This window comes from Lepidothrix coronata, unplaced genomic scaffold, assembly GCF_001604755.1.
Source record: "Lepidothrix coronata isolate B3197 unplaced genomic scaffold, Lepidothrix_coronata-1.0 Scaffold41, whole genome shotgun sequence".
In the NCBI taxonomy this organism is placed as follows: domain Eukaryota; kingdom Metazoa; phylum Chordata; class Aves; order Passeriformes; family Pipridae; genus Lepidothrix; species Lepidothrix coronata.
In genome coordinates, this window is record NW_016690221.1 from 3966125 (window position 1) to 3985882 (window position 19758).

At 42.3% G+C, this 19758-nt stretch overlaps 1 protein-coding gene across 3 annotated transcripts; it reads left to right on the forward strand.

Moving 5' to 3' along the window:
* Nucleotides 1–321: 321 nt before the first annotated feature.
* USP42 (ubiquitin specific peptidase 42) lies at nt 322–19720 on the forward strand. Of its 3 annotated transcripts, none has more exons than XM_017813509.1 (17): nt 322–439; nt 3911–4148; nt 4882–5082; nt 6141–6251; nt 6414–6516; nt 6679–6746; nt 6896–6966; nt 7495–7577; nt 9568–9679; nt 10056–10196; nt 10399–10499; nt 10949–11087; nt 11739–12470; nt 12860–12945; nt 13573–15060; nt 15545–15837; nt 18113–19720. In XM_017813509.1, the coding sequence occupies exons 2-17, from the start codon at nt 3920–3922 to the stop codon at nt 18151–18153; spliced, it is 3999 nt and encodes a 1332-aa protein (XP_017668998.1). In that variant the 5' UTR covers nt 322–439; nt 3911–3919; the 3' UTR covers nt 18154–19720. The 3 variants fall into 3 exon arrangements, with proteins under 3 accessions (XP_017668998.1, XP_017668999.1, XP_017669000.1); XM_017813510.1 differs by lacking the exon at nt 322–439 and adding an exon at nt 1123–1172; XM_017813511.1 differs by lacking the exon at nt 322–439 and adding an exon at nt 1278–1300.
* The last annotated feature ends 38 nt before the right edge of the window (nt 19721–19758 follow it).

The window sequence follows — 19758 nt, forward strand, 5'->3', positions numbered from 1 at the left end:
AGCCGAGAGGGGGGAACTGCGGCGCGGGGAGGCGGGGACGGGCGGGCGGCCGCTCGCACCGCAGGTCCGCGGCGGGGAGCAGAGTGTGCCCTCCCCTCCGCCCGGGCACCGGCACCGCCCGCGCCCCGCGGGAACCCCGCGCCCGGGCCGGGGGTCGCCGAGCCCCCTCTAGCGGCTCCCGGCCGCGGCACAGGGGCGGTGCCGGTCCCCGTGTGACCCGGAGGCGCTCGCTGCTCCCCCCGCCGCCGCCGCCGCCTCCTCCTCTCCTCCCCCCGCCCGCCCGCCTGCCCGGCCGGCGCCGGGCCCCGGATGCAAGAGGCCGGCGGAGGGACGTCATTGTTCCCCGACGGGCTGTAACAGGAGGCGGAGCGGGCCGGGCTGAGGCGGGGGCTGCGGCGAGGGGGACCCGGCAGCGCCGAGTCAAGCGGGGCCGAGCCAGGTAATGGGGCTGGGGGGGAAGCGCCGGGCCCGCCGGCGGCCCCCGGCACAGCCCGGCGGCGCCGCGTGCGGCTCCCGCCTGGAAATCAATGGGCCGGGGGGAGGGGCCGGCCCGGGAAAGGGAAGGGAAAGCGACCGGCGGGAGCAGCCGGCACAACCCAGCCCAGCCCACCGCGCTGGGGCGCGGGCCGGGAGCTCGGCCGCTGCCCTCCCGCCTGGCGGGCAGCCGGAGGGGGTGGGACCCCCGGGCGGGGCGGGGCGCCGTCCCCAGCACGCGGCGGAGGGACCCAGCCCCGCCGCCGCCACCCCCTGGGCCGGCGGGACCGGCCCCCTCCCGGCGCGGCGGTGCCTCCGCGCCCGCCCTTCTCCGTTCCGCGCGGGGGTCCCGCCGGCGCCCGCCCGCCTCTCCTTCCTCCTCCTCCTTCCTCCTCCTGCTGCCGCCGGCGTGGAGGACTCGGCGTGGCTTCCCCGCGTCCCGGCGCGGCCGGGAGGGCGGCCGGGGCGGCCCGGCCCCGCGTCCCGCGGCGGGAGAGGCGCCGAGCCCCGCCTGGCCCCGCGTTGTTCCCGCTCGGCGCGGCGGCTCCCGCGGCCCCTCCGCCCCGCGCCTGGGGGGCTCCGCGCCCGGTTCGCCTCCCCTCGCCGCCCCCCCCGCGTTGCCATGGGCACAGAGCCGCCGTTGGGCGCCGCCGCCGCGGTCTGGCCCCCGGGCCGGGATGGGACGCGGGCCCGGACAGGTCAGCGCGGGGCCGGCGGGCGGGCGCGGGGAGCGGCGGGGCGGGGGCGGCCCGGCGGTGTGCGGGCTGGGGGCAGAAGGGCGAGGCGGGGGCTCCCTCAGGGCCGGTCCCCGGCCCCCCTCGCCTGCGTGGGTTTTGTTTAGTGTGTGTTCGGGCTCTTGCCGCGCTCAGCGCGGACATGTTGCGTGCGGTGCCTGCCCCTGCCCCTTCTCCTTGCCCCTTCTCCCCGCCCCGGCCATCGGCCTTTCGCTGTCGGTGTCAAAACGCTTTCGGGAAGCAAAACCCCTCGGAACCCCTCAGCTGGTTTTGGGTAGCACTGACCGCGGGCTGGTGTCTGAGGCTGGGCGGGCTCTTGGGTTGTGAGCGGGGTCTGGGGGCGCTCGGGGCTCCGGGCTCGGTCCCGCCACGACCGGCGGGACGCGGCGCTCGGAGCTGTCCCGCGGCTCGTAATTAAGGGCGAAGAGGTTAATTACTCTCGCCTCTCCTGCCTTTCATTTTGTAACGAAAGTAAAAGCGGCGCGGGGTGTATGTTTGTGTTCCCGCACTGCCCCGTTTGTTTTGGCTCGGAGCGGCGTGTGCGGTGCCGGGATTTACCGGGATAGCCCCGCCCGGGCTGGTGCTGCAGGAGTTCCCTCTCGTTCCCGTGTGCCGCTGGTGTTTTCTTACAATCACTGCTGAAAACGCTCGGGTTGTACTGAGATAAAGGCGCAGTCGCACGCCCTGGTTAGACGCGGTTCTGTGAACGGGATCTCGTGTCAAACCCTCCCGAGCAGTGATTTATTGTATGCAGAGCCGAGACCAACCATAAATGTTTAGCTCCAGCTCGTAACTGATGTGCGTTGTGGCGAGACTGCAAAACAAATCTAAACAACGCCGATGCAGCGCTCGAAATGGGAGGAAAGTAACTGTTTTATCTCGTTTACTCTTCAGTATCATACTGGGAGAAGTCTGTTATGGGAATAGCACAGGGAAATAACTCTCAATACACATGGCAGTGTAAATTTAAGTTCAGCAGTGGTGCAGGAACACAGCCTGTATGTGCGTTGAACAATGGGCAAGGAAAAATATCAGTATCGATAGTTTTGTACAACTTTGTCAAAAAGATGTGGTGTCCAAATTAAGAATTATATTGACATATTTTGAAAAAGTGGGGAGTCTGAGTTATTCTTACCAGCATTGATACCTGCTGGTGTGTAGTGCATGATATGTGGTAATGTGTTACTCGGTTGTCAAAATAAATTTAAAAATACATAAGGCTTCCCTCACTGGTCAGTATGAGGCCCAGGCTTTTTTTGTGATAACATTCTTCTGTTTGCTCTTCACTGCAGTGTCTTGATTCTGGTTTTTGTCCTGCAAATACGTTTTAAATATGTTGTTGAAACCCCTTCCCTGGAGATGTCACTGGTATCTGCAGTTTGAAGTCTGGATCTTACCTGAAAATCACTGAGCCCAAGAACTATCATCTTAGTCTTTCAAATGGACAAAGATGTCTTAATTTTTTAGTGGAATGAGAATGAATTTTTCATTTTTGTGTATTATAATCTCACAAATGGAAAATGTGTATAGATTGGATTTTAAATTGAGAATTTACAGGGGGAAAAATCTAATTAAAGGCTTTGTGCATAATTTGTCTTTTGTGGGACTAGAAGTTCTCCAATTTACTGTGCTTTGTTTGATCTACCTGAATTTGTATCATCAGCAATCAAGTTGTGCCATGAATCTGAAACTGCTTTATGCTTTGTTCTCTCAGATATTTCGGTATAACAAAGCAGCTTATGCTTTAAACCCTCAGTTAAGTTTATAGTTTCCCTAAACTTAAAAAGGCCCTACATGCTGTAGTAAGACAGTAGTAAAAATTTACATATAGAAATTGATAATATATTATGTAATTATTCAGCAGCTTACTGTGCACACACAATTACACATAGTTAAAGAGTTATCATCTCAAAACCTAATCAGCATTTTATAAAGTACTTAGTGTCTGTTATTGCCTTTGCACTTGAGGGCTGAGGATTCGTTTTGCTTTCTTTTGCATTCAGCATTTTCTTTTTATAGCTTACATTCCTCTGTTGTTTTTCCCTGGCCAAACCTCCAACTCTACAGAAGTAGAACTGAAAAGGATGGGTTTTAATTCAACTTTTTGGTTGATAGTAAACATTGTAAATGTGATAGGTGCAAAATACCACAAGGAGTGCCACCAAAATTCTATCCAAACAAATACTTCTTGGAAGGGCAGAAGAAACCCGGTTGGAAATAAATTTGCAAATGTTTTCTGGATCTCCTGTCCCAAGATTTCTCAGAGCTCTATCCCACCTTCTGTGTCTCAGAGGTGTGTGGTTCCCAGGAGCAAAAAGATGTTGGCCAAACAACTCCTCCTGCATCTCAACAGGCCAACACTTGAATGTGCCACAGCTCATTTTAAGAAGAAGGTCTTCATAACTATAGTGGTTTAAAATCCCATGGGAGTGTAAGAAATGCCATCAGTCACCAGCTCTGCTGAAGTTAAAAGTAATATCAATGCAGTTTTGATGGACAGTTCTACTTTGTGTGTTTAGTTTCACGTTGGGTGCAATTATTTTTGAGTTTTGGAGGTTTGTTTCTTGGTTTTTAATCATACTTAGCAGCTGCTTAGTTCTGCAAGTTCTTTGAGACTCAGTGGCAGGATTTCCAGTAGTCTTTTCTTTCTGGAATGCTTCTTGATGTTCCTTATGTCAAACAGAACTTTTGCCTTGTTACAGATATGAACAATGACCATAGTTAACAAGCCAAAATCCTCAAAGTCTAAAAAATCTTCATCAAGAAGGTCTGACAAATCTATGAAACCCCGTACTAAAAAAATGACGTCACGCACCGCGAGTTTGGGCCGGGTACCACCTACAGAAGATCCAAACAAAGTCTCTGTGGACAAAGGCCCTGGAGGGCATATTTATTGTAGATCATCTCAAAAATCAAAGCCTTTTGCCCAAAGAGATCTAGGTAAGTGTGTCTTTTGTCCTCCCCCTGTTTTTTTTTCAAAACAAAACAAAAGTAGAAGCAGTTCTTAGTTGTTGCACTGCTGTAAAATGGGACCACGATGAACCAAGACTTTAGTGGCAGACTTCAATTTTGTGCATCCCCTGAGGCAACTGAAGGGACAAGTGTCGCAGAACTTAGTTTTATCTCTTTGTAAATTAGTGTTGATCTCTTTACAATCAAATAAGGGCAGCTTTCCGTAATACATAGATTTACCCAGGTCTTTCCTGTTATGCAGAGGAAAGTACATTTTCCCATGGCTTCCATTAATCAGAAGTCTTTGAATGATGATGCTGCTCAGGGAGAGATCTGGTATCTGTAGGGTTACTTTCAGTGCTACTTACTTGCTTATTTTTCAGTCTCAGTTCTTACTGTATAATTACAAGTGTAAGTTTGTGGTTTAAGTTACAGTAAGGAAAAACCCAATAATTTAATTGATAAACTGATGAAAGAGTATAGATGTAAAGAAGCCTGGTACTAAAATTAGAGTGGTAGTTTTCCTTGCATTAGAAGAATTAAAACAGGTGAATAAACTGTTGTCCAAACCAGTGTGTTGACCAGCAGATTGAAATGGCAGTGCATCATGGGTTGCTGTATTTTGGAGCTGGTTCTTCAGGGTGCTCCTGCAGGATGCTACTCTTTAAATACCCTCTTTAAAACAAAATCAGTACATGTCTCTCAAAATCCAATTTTGCAGTTGTTAATGATGGGATTGCTCCGCCACAAAGAATTCTTTTTCCACCCGAGAAAATCTGTATGGATTGGCAACAAACCCAGAGTGTTGGGGTTGGGCTGCAGAACCTCGGCAACACGTGTTTCCTTAATTCCACTCTCCAGTGTCTGACCTACACGCCTCCTCTTGCCAATTACATGCTTTCCCTTGAGCACACCAAGTCATGTGAGTACTTTCTAACGTTATAAATCTGTTGGACAGCTCCGAAGGTGAAAGAAAATCAGTGATTGCGTGAAGGAAATTCTTAGTTGTCCTATTTTATCAGTAGAAGCAGGTTTTGAACGTGATCTTAAAGGTCTTTTCCAACCTAAACGATTCAGTGATTCTCTTAACAGGAGGCTCAGAATAGCAAATAAAGTGAATTTGTTAGTTTAATGTGCTGTGGTAAAACTTAAAGAAAAGATCATTTCTTGCTTCATGTGAATAATGAAGTACATTGTAAAGGAAGGCATTTGATGAACATTTGGCATTTAGGTTTCCTGCTGGCAGAAAGGTGATAAAATTTGGGATGTCTGCTTTGGAGATTCTTAGTCTTCACAGCCTGGATACTGTAATGCAGTAATACTGTGGTAGATTATATGTTCAGTGCTGACCCATTAAAAAAAACCCCAAACCCTAGAAAGCATTACAGGCTAATCTCTTATGAACTGAAATAGATATTTTTAGGGGACTGTGTTAAAATTTAGACTGATTTTATTCTAAATAAAAGTTTCTATTTTTTAAACCCTTGAAGTTGTGTTCTTGGAATTCCATTTTTCTGTTTGAATTTATTTAAGCCTAGGGGAGCCTCTTTTCATATCCATATGTATACTTTCTAGTCTGATATCTCAGTATTTATTCCTAGAAATTTAATTATGTATTGTTCCCATATATAAAAATTATTTCAGTTAAGAATCATGGAATGCTCTGAGTTGGAAGGAACCTTAAAAATCATTTGGTTGCAACCCCCTGCTGTGGGCAGGGATACCTTCCACTGGGAATGTTCAAGGTCAGGTTGGGTGGGACTTTGAGCAGCCTGGTCTGTGATTCTATGCTTTTTATTCTGTACAGTTCTGCATAATAAAATGCCACAAAAATGTTGGGGTATTGGCACCTTAGGACAAGAGACTGTAGCTTGGAGAGTGGATATTGCACCTCTAACTTAAAGACTTATTTTGGAGGGAGGTTTTTTGTAGCAATGCATATTTAACTAGACTGCAACACTTTCTTCTCTCACTGCTCAGGTCATGTAGAAGGATTCTGTATGATGTGCACAATGGAAAGTCACATCAACCAGGTCCTGTGTTGCTCTAATAATGCCATCAAACCTACATCTGTTATCAATGGCCTTAAAAGTAAGTAATTTAGTATAGTTTTATTTTTTTTAATTTTTCCAATTTTCTGAAGAGGTATTTGATGCATATAAATAATTTTGATACTTTAAAGAAGAGGTATTTTAGAAATACTTATTTTCTTTCATTCTATAAGAGATAAATAATAATCTTCTTGTTTATTAGGAATAGGAAAACATTTCCATTTTGGCAGTCAAGAGGATGCACATGAATTCTTATGCTTCACTGTTGATGCTTTACAGAAAGCTTGCTTGAATGGAAGCACCAAGTAAGTACAAACAAATTAACTTCTAAATGTTCCCTAACCTCTCTTACTCCTTTATTTACTATCACAAATTAAAAATCTATGTCCTTGGTTTGCATAAAAAATGTTTGAGGGGTTAACTCTGTGCCTTCAGTCTTCTGAGGTCTGACTCTACTTTATTTCCAGATTGGACAGATCTTCTCAAGCCACCACACTTATTTATCAAATATTTGGAGGATATCTACGATCCCGAGGTACTTTTAAAAAAATTTACTGTCTTTTGACTGATCTGTGTCTGTTTGTCGTAAAGGAGTTTGTAGTTTGACTAAACTAGTATGTATTAATAATTTAAATTAGCAGAGTGTCCTTCACCTGTTGTTAAGCCTTTGTATTTTGATTGCAGTAAAGTGCTTGAACTGCAAAGCAGTATCGGACACGTACGAGCCGTTCCTCGACGTCACCTTGGATATAAAGGTGAGATGTTCTGTGAGGGTGGGGCGAGAAGTGTAAAGACTTGTAGAGCTTTGTAAAATAGGGTCATTTTGCATAAAACCATATATTACTGGAACAAAAGAGCTTGGGAGTGGATTGGACTCTGTTGTTCTGTGGAAGCCATGTAAATGATCTCAAGTTTGTATTGGATTTAAGCTGGAAAAATAATTATTATATCTACACAAACAATGATACTATCATAGTTCTCAATTATTCTACTTCAATATACATCTATTGTTAGACTGATAGGTTGATTGTTCTCGTTACTGATGCCAAAGCATACCACAGATGCTGTCTGTGGCATTGCAGAATTTATTTATTTTGAAGTAGAATCATTTTCAAATGAGGTAAATGCTCAGTGTACTGTTTCTGCCTCCTTCTTCACAGCGTTTGCTGGTTCACAATAGGTCACTCAAGTATGAACTAGCAAGGTTCTCTTGTAAAGTGCTAGTAAGTGTTTGAAATTTTGCATTTCTTGTGACTTAGTGCTCTAATCTCTTACTCATCCAGGCAGTTACATCTGTCACCAGAGCTCTAGAACAATTTGTGAAACCGGAACAACTGGATGGTGAAAACAGCTATAAATGTAGCAAGTAAGACTATTATTAATTACACCTTAATACAAGATATGTGTTTAATGCAGTGCAGGACTTAGAGCAGAATTTCTCTTTTGACTTTGTTTGCAATAAGATAGTGAGACTTGGCTCTGTTTCATTTTATTTTGTTGTACAACAAATACACTGAAATTGTTCAAAGCTTGGGAAATAAGGCATTTGTTTCTAAGTGAGTAATTTGTGTGTTTCTGTTTGAATATTTGGAAATATATTGTAAGAATTGTGGCCATTAGCTCACATTAGACTTCTGTTCCTAGTCTTGTCTACACTGGGGCTTGTCAGCCTTCCTAAGTGTGGAGTTGTACTTTGAAATATGGCCAGAAGATAAAGGGAATGTCTGATCAGCAGTGGTGAGCTGGAGCACGGAGCTGTGGGCAAGGATTTGGGGTGGGAGGTAACACCAGCTTCCTGAAGGTCCTGTCCCTGTGAGACAAATTGAGGTTGGGTCTTGGTGATTGTGAACAGACTTGGTGACAATCAACCACTATGGGCTCATGGAACAGTGTCTTGCACAATTCTGGAATTGTGACACCTGTGGATGACTTCTGTCTGAAATGAGCCACCCTAAACCTGACCTGTGCTTAGTGAAAGCTGTGGAGTTCAGATGTTCTGTGTGCTCATCAATACGGAAAATGTTCCAACATACGTAGGAGCACTGAACACTTGTGTAAGGTATTTTGGCAAAGCAAGTTAGTTATTCAAATGTAAACTCAGAAAAGCAAAGACCACCAGGCTTGGTTCTGTAACATTCCTGTCTGATCCTTCAAAATGAAAAATGTAATCCTGCTTTTTGTTGTTGGAAAACTTGAGTTAATTAGCACATCTGAATGCGGATGTTGAATAAAGAGCATCCAACGGGCTATTGCACCACTTTAATCCCAGGTTCATTTTACTCTGTGGATCCCAGCAAGCAACATGTAATATTTGAGTAATTCCCAGAGTTTCCAGATTATGGCTGAGGATGAGTAAGATAACTGTAATAAGCAGCTCACATCTGAATTTCATGATCCTTCATTGATGTGGGGGGTGAGGAGTTTAGTCATGCATAAACCCAGATGTTTCAGTCTTTTTGTGAGTTCAAAAAAAAGTTTAAAAAGCTTTGGTGTATGTACAGTATCATTTCCATTCCTGGTAAACTGTTATATTACTTTACAGTTTTTTCTAATTGATGTTTTCCTTTTATTTCCTACCATGATTTCATGATTTTTTTCTAATAAAGATTACTGCCTGAAAACTTTGTCTCTAATTACAGGTTTCATAGAATTGTATAAACCACTTTCTTTTTTTTAGTTATTTTGGGTGGGTCTCTTGGTTTTGTTCATAGGCTTTCTCCATCAGTTTGGAATTCTCAGCCTTGTGTTTTGACATCAGAGTTTGAAAAGAGGCTATTTAATTCTTTCTGATTGTTAACTCTCAACAGGATTTTTCTTGACAATGCCAAGTGACACGTTTCAGTCTTTGTCTGTGCTAGTGGTTGCATTTCAGGATTTACTCTGTACCTCCTGCCTTTGAATGCAACCAATAAGATGAGTAATTTTGTTTTGAAGGACTGCAGATGGATTCAGTGTCTTTCCAGACAACCTCAGTACATGAAATCTTAACACTGCCCAATTGTCTCCTGCACAATGTTTCCTTCCAGTGATTTTTTTTTTGTTAAATTTTGATTTGTTTTTACATTTTTTACAGCCTTACCTTTTTGGCATATGAAAGGTTCAGGCATTTCTTTGGCTATCAAAAGATAATGTTCTAAATCCTTTATTCTTTGTTCTGTAGAGCTGTCCTCTTATATCCTGCTTTTTTTTCTCTGTTAAAGCTGAAATACAATGTATGGATTTATGAAAAGATCTAACATATTATGCAAGTAAATGTCATTCAAATAGCATAAGCATATGTGAGGGATGAAAACTTATTCGACTTTTGGGTGGGAAAAGAATATTCTGTTAAAAACTTGTCTGTGCTTGTTTTTAAGGTGTAAAAAGATGGTTCCAGCGTCCAAGAGATACACGATACATCGCTCTTCCAATGTCCTCACAATATCACTGAAAAGATTTGCAAATTTTACAGGTGGAAAGATCAACAAGGTATGTTTACAGCTGTAATGCTGCTTTACCTTCTTGGAATGGAACATTTCCCAAAGATGAACACTCATTTTAAAGTTGTTCATGTTTTCAGGCAGTAACTATAGTGGAAGAAAAGTCAATATAACAACTATGACTCCTTCATTTTTTAATAGTGATAAAGTTCCTGTGTGACCATAGGAACATACCTTGAAGAGCTAACTCTGTAGAAAATAGGTCCCTGCAACTTAAATTATTAAATATTATGAGAATAGTTATTTTTAAGTGAATCAAAAAATATATTCATATAATCCTAGTCTGTGTTTTTAGAAGTGGTTTTTTCAGGCTATTCCATGAATTATTTCAGGATAATTTTTGAATCTTCTTTGTCTGTGTTTAGGATGTAAAATACCCTGAATATTTGGATCTTCGAGCATATATGTCCCAATCCATTGGAGAACCTCTCATCTATGCTTTGTATGCAGTTCTTGTACATAGTGGCTTCAACTGTAATGCTGGGCACTATCTCTGCTTCATAAAGGTAGATACAGCTCCATTTCTAGCAGGGGAAAATCTCTACTGGCAAAGAAATTAAAATGTTACTGGTAACATTTCCAGGGGAAAAGATTGCATTATGTGTTCTGTTTGCTTTGTTGTGGTATGTTTTGTTCTGTAGTATTCTATCTGTGATGTCCTTTGGAACACATGCAGTTCATCTTAAGATACATTATCTCTATTTGCAGGCTGGTAATGGACTTTGGTATCGAATGAATGATGCCTCAGTAGAACTTTCTGATATCAAAACAGTTCTCAATCAGCAAGCTTACGTACTTTTTTATATCAGGTAATAACATCCACTAACACAAACCACACTTTTACTGTCAAATTACTTCTTCTTTTTAAGTCTTTTCACCCCTAGGAAAATATTCCTATTTGTACAATTCACTTCTGTCTAACTGGGAATTCCCCATGTCATTTATTTAAATATCTTTCATTGCTTGGCCTTAAACTTCTGCACTTGTCTGTCCTGCTCTATATCTGCTCTCTGTAGCTGGCTAATTTAAAACAGAGGAGAAATGATGGCCACAGGTGATTTAAGGCCGAGTTACTGCTCTGAAAAGGATGTCGTCGTAGGAAGACCATTACCTAATTTTCAGTTTGCAGTCTTGGCTAAATCTTTTGTATATGTCTTCCATGTCATATACACTGCTCCTGTGAAATTATAGGATGGGGTTTAATCCAAGCATGGGCTGAAAGAAAAGCTCTGAGCTGAGCTCTCTGCTTTTGCTGCAGGCGCTATGACTTGACGCTCGGGGAACGCGCTTTTTACCTGCCGGCGCCGTCGTACCCCCGCCCCTTCCTGGGCCAGCGGGGAGCCAACAGCAAACAGCCTGGATTCATGGGACCACGGCTTCCTCCTCACATGATCAAGGTAATTAGAGGGGGGGGCAGATAATGGCACCCAATTATGGTGGGTTTTGGTGTGGAGTGGGTTTTTTTGTTGTTTTATTTTCCCTTCCACGCTGCAGCTTCTTCACAGCCCTCCGTGCTGCAGCCAGAGTTGCTCCAACGGTGGCTAATCCTGAATTGTGCAGCCATGCTGCTTCACTACTTTATCCTCCCAACTCAGCTTTCTAAAGCACTGAGAACCATGCTCCTGAGACGATTTAAGTGGTCTATTAATGCTTAAATAATTTAAATTTAAAAAGTAAATATCCCCCAGCCTGCCCCCATCAGTGTCACTTTAGTTGAAACAGTGAAAAGAGATTGTCTTGTTCCTGATTACCAGCAGAAAGTGTTGTCAGGGAATGTTTAAAGAGGAAAATAAGTATTTTCTGAAATAGCTTTAGTCAATGTTAAGTTGTTTGAGTGGGTTTCAACAATGATGCTCATTTGATACCAATATGCAGTTAACCAGAGGCAGGAATTAAACACATTTGTTGGACTCGCACTTGTATTGGAAAGGGGGGTTTTTTAGGTGTTGAAGCAATTTGTAGAAGTGTATAGTAGGAGAATTTGATGGTTTAAAACTTTCATTGCTGTGTGTTTGAACGTACCCATTTTGCAATGTCTTTAAATGCAGAGTTCAAGTCGTTTAAATGGAAATGGACCCTTAAAAGAGGATCCCAGTGCAGTTGGTGTGGCTGTAAAAAGGCCTTCATCAGCTCCACCAACAGCCTGTGTTCAAAACTGGGCCATTTCCAGGCCTTCAATGACTGACCCGTCAAAAAACCAGAAGATCACTATCAGTATTCACAACAAACTGCCTGCACGTCAGACTGTGCCCCCGCTGGAGTGTCCGAGCAGTGCTGGGGAGGATGAGGAGCTGAGCAAGCCTGTTCCTTCATCCACAGTTACAAACTCCTCCGCAGCAGAGCCTACCTCAAATCTCTCCACAATGTCGGTCCCTGCTAATGTCTCCAAACAGGAAGTTCCTGATGAAATCTTTGTTGAGCCAGCAGTGAATGGAAACCCCAAGCTGGGTTCTGAGAACATAGTCCCTTACGGTGCAGAACCTTCAGGAAAACCGGAGGAGTCGAAGGGCTTGTTTAAAAGGAATTGCAACGTGATATCTTCCAATGGAATTCTGATTGGGAAGGTGGTCCGTACGCTGCATAATTCCCATTCGTCCTGTCCGAACGCTGAAGAAAGATCCCAGCACGAGCTGCCAAAAATTGATTCCCTAAATGGTGCTATTAGTTTAGATAACGAATATAAAGAAAATGGACTGAAACTTGACGATTCCACTTGCCAAGTCCAACCTGTTAAACCCTCTGAGATGTTCTTTTCTAAAGCAAACGGAGTGCTGGAAACGGTGAGTTACATTTGTCCCATCTGGACTTTCTCACCTGTGATATATTCTGTGTTCATCAGCATTACAGTGTTCCTGATTCATGTGGAATACCAGGAAAACGCACGGCACGAATTTCATCCTAACCCTCTGTGCTGTGATCCCATTGGATTTGCAGAGCTGAGCTGTCACGTGAGAAGCTGTCAACATAAGAGAAGTTCAGCTGAGATAATGCTTCATAAGTTTCATAAAATATAATTGGGGGGGAGTGGGATGATGTGTAAAATAAGGACAGCACAGGTAACTCAGGGTGCTCTTGTTTAACATCTAGTGTTGAAATTTTGCAAAAAACAGTTTTCTACTAAAGAGAGCTTTTCTTTTTCTGTTTGTTAACTTCTGTGTTTTAATTGTAGATGCCTAAAGCTTTGTCACCCGATCCTCAAGGTATCTTAGACTCTCTCACATACAGCCAGTTGAACAGCTTGTCAGAGGAAAAAAGGTAAAATGAGTACACTCTGTTTAAAAGAAGGTTTCATATAAGTTTATCATTATTTTACTTGTCTACTAATACTACTTAATAGAAAGATTTCATCAGTACAGAGAATTCCATGCTGCACATGTAGTATTGCAAACATCAGCACTGGGCACTCATTATTCTGATACTAAACACTGGCAAGTGCCTTTTGGAAAACTTTTATAGAATGTTTTTACATTTTTCTTCCATTGTCTGAAATACTTTTTCTATTCCTCTTTTCCACTCTAGGATGAGTGAATGAACATTCCCACCATCTGTTCTCCCATTTGGGGGACAGTGGGAAATCTGTGTGTTTATTTATTTTTTTCTCGAGGGGGGGGAAGAGCAAATATGGTTGTTGTGGCTGTTGATGTGATTCAGAGCTGCAAGTGGAAGGAGATGGATGTGTTGAGTGTGGTTTTTTAAGGTAATACTTGCAGAATTGAGAGAAGAAAAACACTTTCCCTGGGAGCTGAGGAAGGTGTAAGAAAGGTTTCTAAAGGGAATGTGTTGCAGAGTTTGGCATTAGCCACCAGGTTTTTTACTTAAATCATAACATTTCTGTTTTAGATGGACTTTTTCAAGTTAAAAATATGTTCTTGTTTTGTGCAGTGTATCTGGACCTCAGAAATCTTCTGAGAATGATGGTCTTATGGAAACTGTAGTCATGGAAGCACTGTTTGCTTATGAAGAATCCAGGAAGGTTCCTTCCAATTTTAGCTGTGAGGTTGAGAAACTTTTTACTCAACCAGATTCTGAAACCATTTTTACCAAAGAAAAAGTTGCTGAAAGTATTATAACAAAAGCTGATAATGCACATCTCAATATCAATGGTCAGCACAAGGTCAGGAAAAAATCCTTGGACACTGAAGATGAATTCCTTGGGCAGCGTGAGTGTGAAGACATCACAGACGAAGACAAACCAAGAAGATCAAAAGAACCTGAACTCATTTCAAAAGAAAATCCTTTGTACATCAAAGGGTCTCCTGAGAGTAAAGAGAAATTAGGGCAAACTTCCTCTGTGAAGCCTGACATTGAATGTAGTTCTAAAAAACTTGCATCTCTAGATATTACAGATAAATGCCAAGATACAAAGGACATTTCTAATAATTATGTAGAGGTACCACCTGTTAATGACTCTTCCATTACAAAGCTGGATAAAGTATTGGAAAGCCAATTTTCTAGAGCAGATGAGGGACTGAGTAGTAAAATATGTGAAGAAGAGAAACATATGAAAAAAAATAAGAAAAAAATACATGACTCTAAAAGAACTGACAAAGAGCACTACCGGAGGAAGAGAGAGAACTCAGACACTGAGGAGAGGGAGAGGCAAAGCAGGAGCAAAACAGATGAACATTCCCACAGGAGGAGGAGCTCTCGTAGTGTGGACACAAACAAGCAGAGTCGTCACAAGCAGGAATATTGCAGTGAGAGCAAGTACAGATCTTCCCATAACGAAAGGAACAGTCCAAGCAATGGCAGAAGCTCAGGGAAATACTCACGTTACAGATCCCGAAGCAGAGAAAGGACAGAACAAGACAGGAACAGGTATTACTATTCCAAAGGGGAGAGAGCTTGGAATAGAGAAAGATACTACCAAGATGAGCCACGGAGATGGGAAAAATGCAGATACTACAATGATTATTATTCCTCCCATGGAACAAGGGATGGTAGAGAGAGGAAGTCCTCTCATTGTGATAAAGACTATGACAAATTGAGCCAAGCTTACAGCAGGTCACACAAGGATTACCATTGCAAAAGCAGGTGGGCTCACAACCCACTCTCTCGAGAGGAGGATTTACATCACTTCAGCAGCCACAGAGCAAACCTACATCACTGTTCAGTACCTCAGCAGCATCCTGACAAATACTCCCGCGACAGGCACGCGCTCCCACCCCTGCCGGCACATTCACACCTTGAGGACTCTTCCCGGGAAAATGAAAAACTAAGGAACGGCAAAAGAAGGTACTCCCACCAAGAAGAAAGTGGAAGTGACATAGAAAAGAAATGCAGAAAGACAGATGACCAAAGAATCAAAAAGTATAAGAAGGTCAAGAAGAAAAAGAAGTCCAAAGATAAACATCGAGAGAAGGATTACAAGTAAGCAAGGATTCCAGCATAATCAGCAATTTTTTTCCTAATTATTTTCTGGGTATTTCTCATGTCTGCCTTTTTTTCCATTGTTTCTAAGTTATTTTTCTATCATAATGTGACGGGATCATGTCATTAGGTTGGTCAAGTGAAGATAGGAAAGATATTGCTGAATTGTGATAGGACACTAGAGCTGGACATTGTAGTCAGAGTAACATCTGCACACGGTTTTTGATTAGGCTACAAATCGAATTTTTTTTTTTTTATTCCCCATATTCCACAACTAGCCCCTGTTAATGATTTGTGTACAAACCAGGAGCTGTTGTCCTTCGTTCTGAGGGCTTAAGTTTGCTGCATCTAAAGTAAGTTAGATGCGCAAAAATGACCACAAAATACGCTGCAAGTCGTCACCTGTGGTAAAATAAATAACATTTCATATATACATCAAGTGCCACATCTGTCTCTCTATTTTTAACTTGCATGTTTCCTTCAGACTTTATGATTTGGATTGCTCTGTGCTCCACTTTGACAATGACAATCGCAAACATAAGAAAAAGAAGAAAAAGAAGAAGCACGACAGGAAACTGAAAGACTTATTGGAATATTTAGATCCTCACTTCCAGAAGAAAACATGGGAGAAGAAGGAAGAATCCCGTCCTCCAGATGACCATTTATGTGAGCAATACAGAAGCCAGGGCAGTAAACAACCCTACAAGGAAGAGAAGCCTTCTGGTGCAGGTGACAGCAAGAAATACAGCTCCATGGCATCCCATGAGTATGTCAGAGGTAAGGAAGCCCAGAGTGTTGGCAGGACTCCTTTTAATTCAGAACAATCTTTAAATGCTTCTGTGACAAAATCTCTGCTTTATATATCGTGGCTTCCAAACACTATCGTGACGGGGGGTTGGAAATAGATGATCTTTAAGGTCCCTTCCAACCCAAACCGTTCTGTGATTTAAATAAAATACTGTGTCCAGCTATTCCATAGCACAGAAACTGCTGGTTGCTTATCAGAGTAACAGAAATTGGTGATAATACTGTGGTTCAGGGGTAGCTCTGCCTTCTCCTAAGCACAGCTGTCAACCCTCCAGAGGACACCTCACAATTTAACACCTGGGGAGTATGTTAAATTCCTATTTTATTTAGCTGTGGGGTTTTTCTGTTAGTATTGGCTTAAAAATACATAGAAGTAGGCTGATGAAGCAGCTCTTTCCCAATTTTTAATATTTTAAAAGAAGTCTGTTTGGTGCTTCTTATAAAAAAACTAAATACAAACTTGAATGCCTGACTGAATTCACACTGAACTCCCAGCTGTTGCTTGTCATAATCTTGACTTGGGCTCTCAGTAGATAAATGAATTAAATTAATTAGCTCTAGAATTATGCAATGAAGATTGCACACTGCAACAAATGCAACATCTAAAATCAAACTTGACAGCATTTCCCATGAAATTTTTTCTGAAGTGTTCGTTGTAGAAATAAAACCTTTTAAAATGCCTGTTATCTGACATAAACCAGTTCCAGTTACTGATATATAAAAACCAGAACAATCCCCCAGCTATCTATTTTGCACATGGATATCTGAAGTAATCCCTGAAGAAGAGAGCTCACTATCCAAAAGCAAGTTTTACAGTTACATTTTCTACATTTTACACCTACCCACAGTTTAAGAATTGGGTTAATGGTCAGTGACAATCCTGTTCATTACTAGTCCAGTGTTAAAAATGTCATTGTGGCTGAATGCATTTTGCTATTCAGAGAAGTTTAATCCTGAAAGAGATTTGAATTTTCCAGAATTTCATGTGGTTTCCACATTGAGGTAAATTGCCACAGTCAGTAGATTCCTGCACTGAAAAGTTTGCTCAAGGCAAAGAGGAAATGCATTTGTGGAAAACTGATTGTCTTTTAGGACATAAGCAACCAAAAGTGTCATTCTGAAAATACAGTGTGGAGGGGAAGCTGATTGTTCACCCGTTATTCCTTAACAAGGAAAATTTAAGAAGGACTGAACTGAGGTCTTTCAAATACTAATGTTGTAAAAATAGACCTTTTTTATTATACTGATATCAAAATAACCCTTATTGCACTAAAAGTGTCTCGGTTGTAGCTGATAAATCAGGAACTAAACAGAGTAAAATGCATGTGCTCAATACTGGTTTGGCTCTAGGGAGTTCTCTGGCCAGCAGATGGCAAACTTGGGTTTTTCTAAAGCAGTCTGAAGTACAGTGAGATTATTGTGCAATAATCTCATTGCACAAGTCCTGGGGCAGTGAGATTGCTGGGCTGTGGGGGTGAAGGAGGTGTTTGTTCATTGCTCACAACACAAGGGGGAGAGGAGGGCTGGGAGAAGCAATTTTTGTAAGTCTTGAGAATTTTAGTGTTTCATCAAATCCATGGATCTTAATTAGCTGCTTCTTGTGTGAAGTCAATATTCTTTTTAAAAAATGGGTCTCAAGTAAGATTCTCTGCATGGTGGAATCCAGTTTGAAAAGAGGCCACTGTGGCAGTGTGTTTTTGGAGAGTGTTGAACCTCAAACAAGGTAGGGACAGGCAAGGAGCCACTGAGAAGGAATTGTGAGGTTGTGCCCTTTCACCAGGACTTGAGTTACTTCGAATCCATTAATAAGGATGGAAACAGTGCTAAGTTGTGGTGAAAGACAAAATCATACAGGATGGGGAAGGAGCAGCTCTAAAGCAGTTATTTCCTACATCCTTACCTGTTCTCTCCAGCAGGTTTCTGCAGGCTCTGTTTGTGTGGGTAAGGTTGGGTCAGCCTGACCACAATGATGCTGTCTAGGCAAAGCTTCAGCTAAACTCCATTTACCTGAGGTCCAGCACTTGCTATTAAAGCAGGTGGCTCTGTCCTAATGCTCTGAAACAGGTCACCATTCTTAGCCTAGAACTGAAACGGGGTCAGTCTGTGAGAGAGTTGGATCCTGTAGGCACAGAGCAGATGGAGCTGGGGGCAGCTCTGAACCTTCTGTTAGAAATCAAGCCACTGAGACACAGTTTTATGTTCAAGGCCATGACAGGGACTGACCTTGCTTCCTTTTGCCTTTCAGATGTGGAGCTGACTGATGAAAGCCTTCAATACTCAGACTAAACCCACCACCAAACCCAATGACTTCTTCCCATCAAACCCAGCAACCCTTTACCTTCAAATCAACGACTTTTTATCATCAAAACCGACGACTTCTTACCTTCAAACCTGACATTACCAATATTGACCATCAAAACTTAAAATTTATTATCAAAACAATTACCATCAAGACAAAAATCCAGTCATAAGTGGTGCTTAACATTTCTGTACAGATTTTACCATATAAGAACTTTTTTTTAGTTTTTAACTTGAGACTTTCTTTTTTAAAATATACTTCTAATCCAAAAGGGTGAAAACTTTTTACAACTGCTGAACATTGTAAATTACCACATAAATATCTCACTGAGGTGAGATAATGCCCTGGAATAGACCATCTCAAATGCTGCTTAATTACAGACTCAGGTTGACTTTATGTTATTCATGTAATGTTACTCCAAGTTAAGACATCTGGTGCAAGAGCGACCAGGAAGTATAAAAATTGCAACTGACAGTCTGTATATTTAATTTAAAGACTTATTTAAAACTTCACAAGTTTTGCAAGAGCTTCATTTTTATTTTTTCTGTGGTCTGACACTAGAAACTAATTTACTTCACATTTGAGTTATATTCAAGATCTGAAGAAAATCTTCTGGTTTTCAACATTGTGAAACAACAAATATGCAGTTCTGAATGTATCTCTCAAGACTATTTGTATATTGTTCCATATGTTTTTATTACATTTTCTTAATATACTGTCATTTGTCTTAAGTCTCAGTTGTCTGTTTTGTCTCTCTAAAGTGTCTAGTTACAGACAAATTCATACTGTGATTTTTATTTTTATTATTAAATGCTATCAAACTGTGATGCACTTATTATTCACTGGTCCTGCATCAGGAGATGAGTGGGGAACCTGTATTAAATACAGTTCATCTGAATAATCTGTCTGGTTTATACAAGCTGTGTTGTTCAGAGATGTCTAAAAGTTTGATCTTTGTTTTTTTAAAGATAAAAAGCACTTGCCCCACTGTAAATATATAGCATGTAAAATTTATATAGTATATAAATACAGCAAAGTTAAAATGGATTTTTACTTGAGTTTTACTTGAGTTATTTAACATGCACTGTGTCCTGGGAGCTGGCAGAGCGTGGTCGATTCTCGAGGAGTCCCATCTTCCTCTCAGTGTAGGGGAGAAGATGCTGCCGGTGTGACCCAGAGAAGATCAGTAACCTGGGACTGCAGCTGCCTAGACAAGGATGCAGAAGCCTTTCTCCTCTGAACTTAAAAGCTTCCCAAGCCAGGCACAGACTGGGAGCTCAGCAGTAGCTTTTTATTGTGTGCGACACTAAAAAACAGAAAAAGAAGGAGCGAGGTTAATGTTTTACTAAATACTTAATCTTTTGGTACATGGAGAACACCGTAAAGCCAAACAAACCATAAGTGTACCTGCATAATGTTCCTATGGCAACAGTTATGTGACGTTACATAAAGTAACATGGCAAAGTAACCAACGTACCTGTCCTGTATCTGGCTTTTTTTTCCTCTTTTGTCCTCTGGCTCCAAGGTTTGGTGTCTTGTCCTTTGTCCGATGAGTAACTCAAATGTGTCAAAGCAGTTGAGGTGGTGACTGC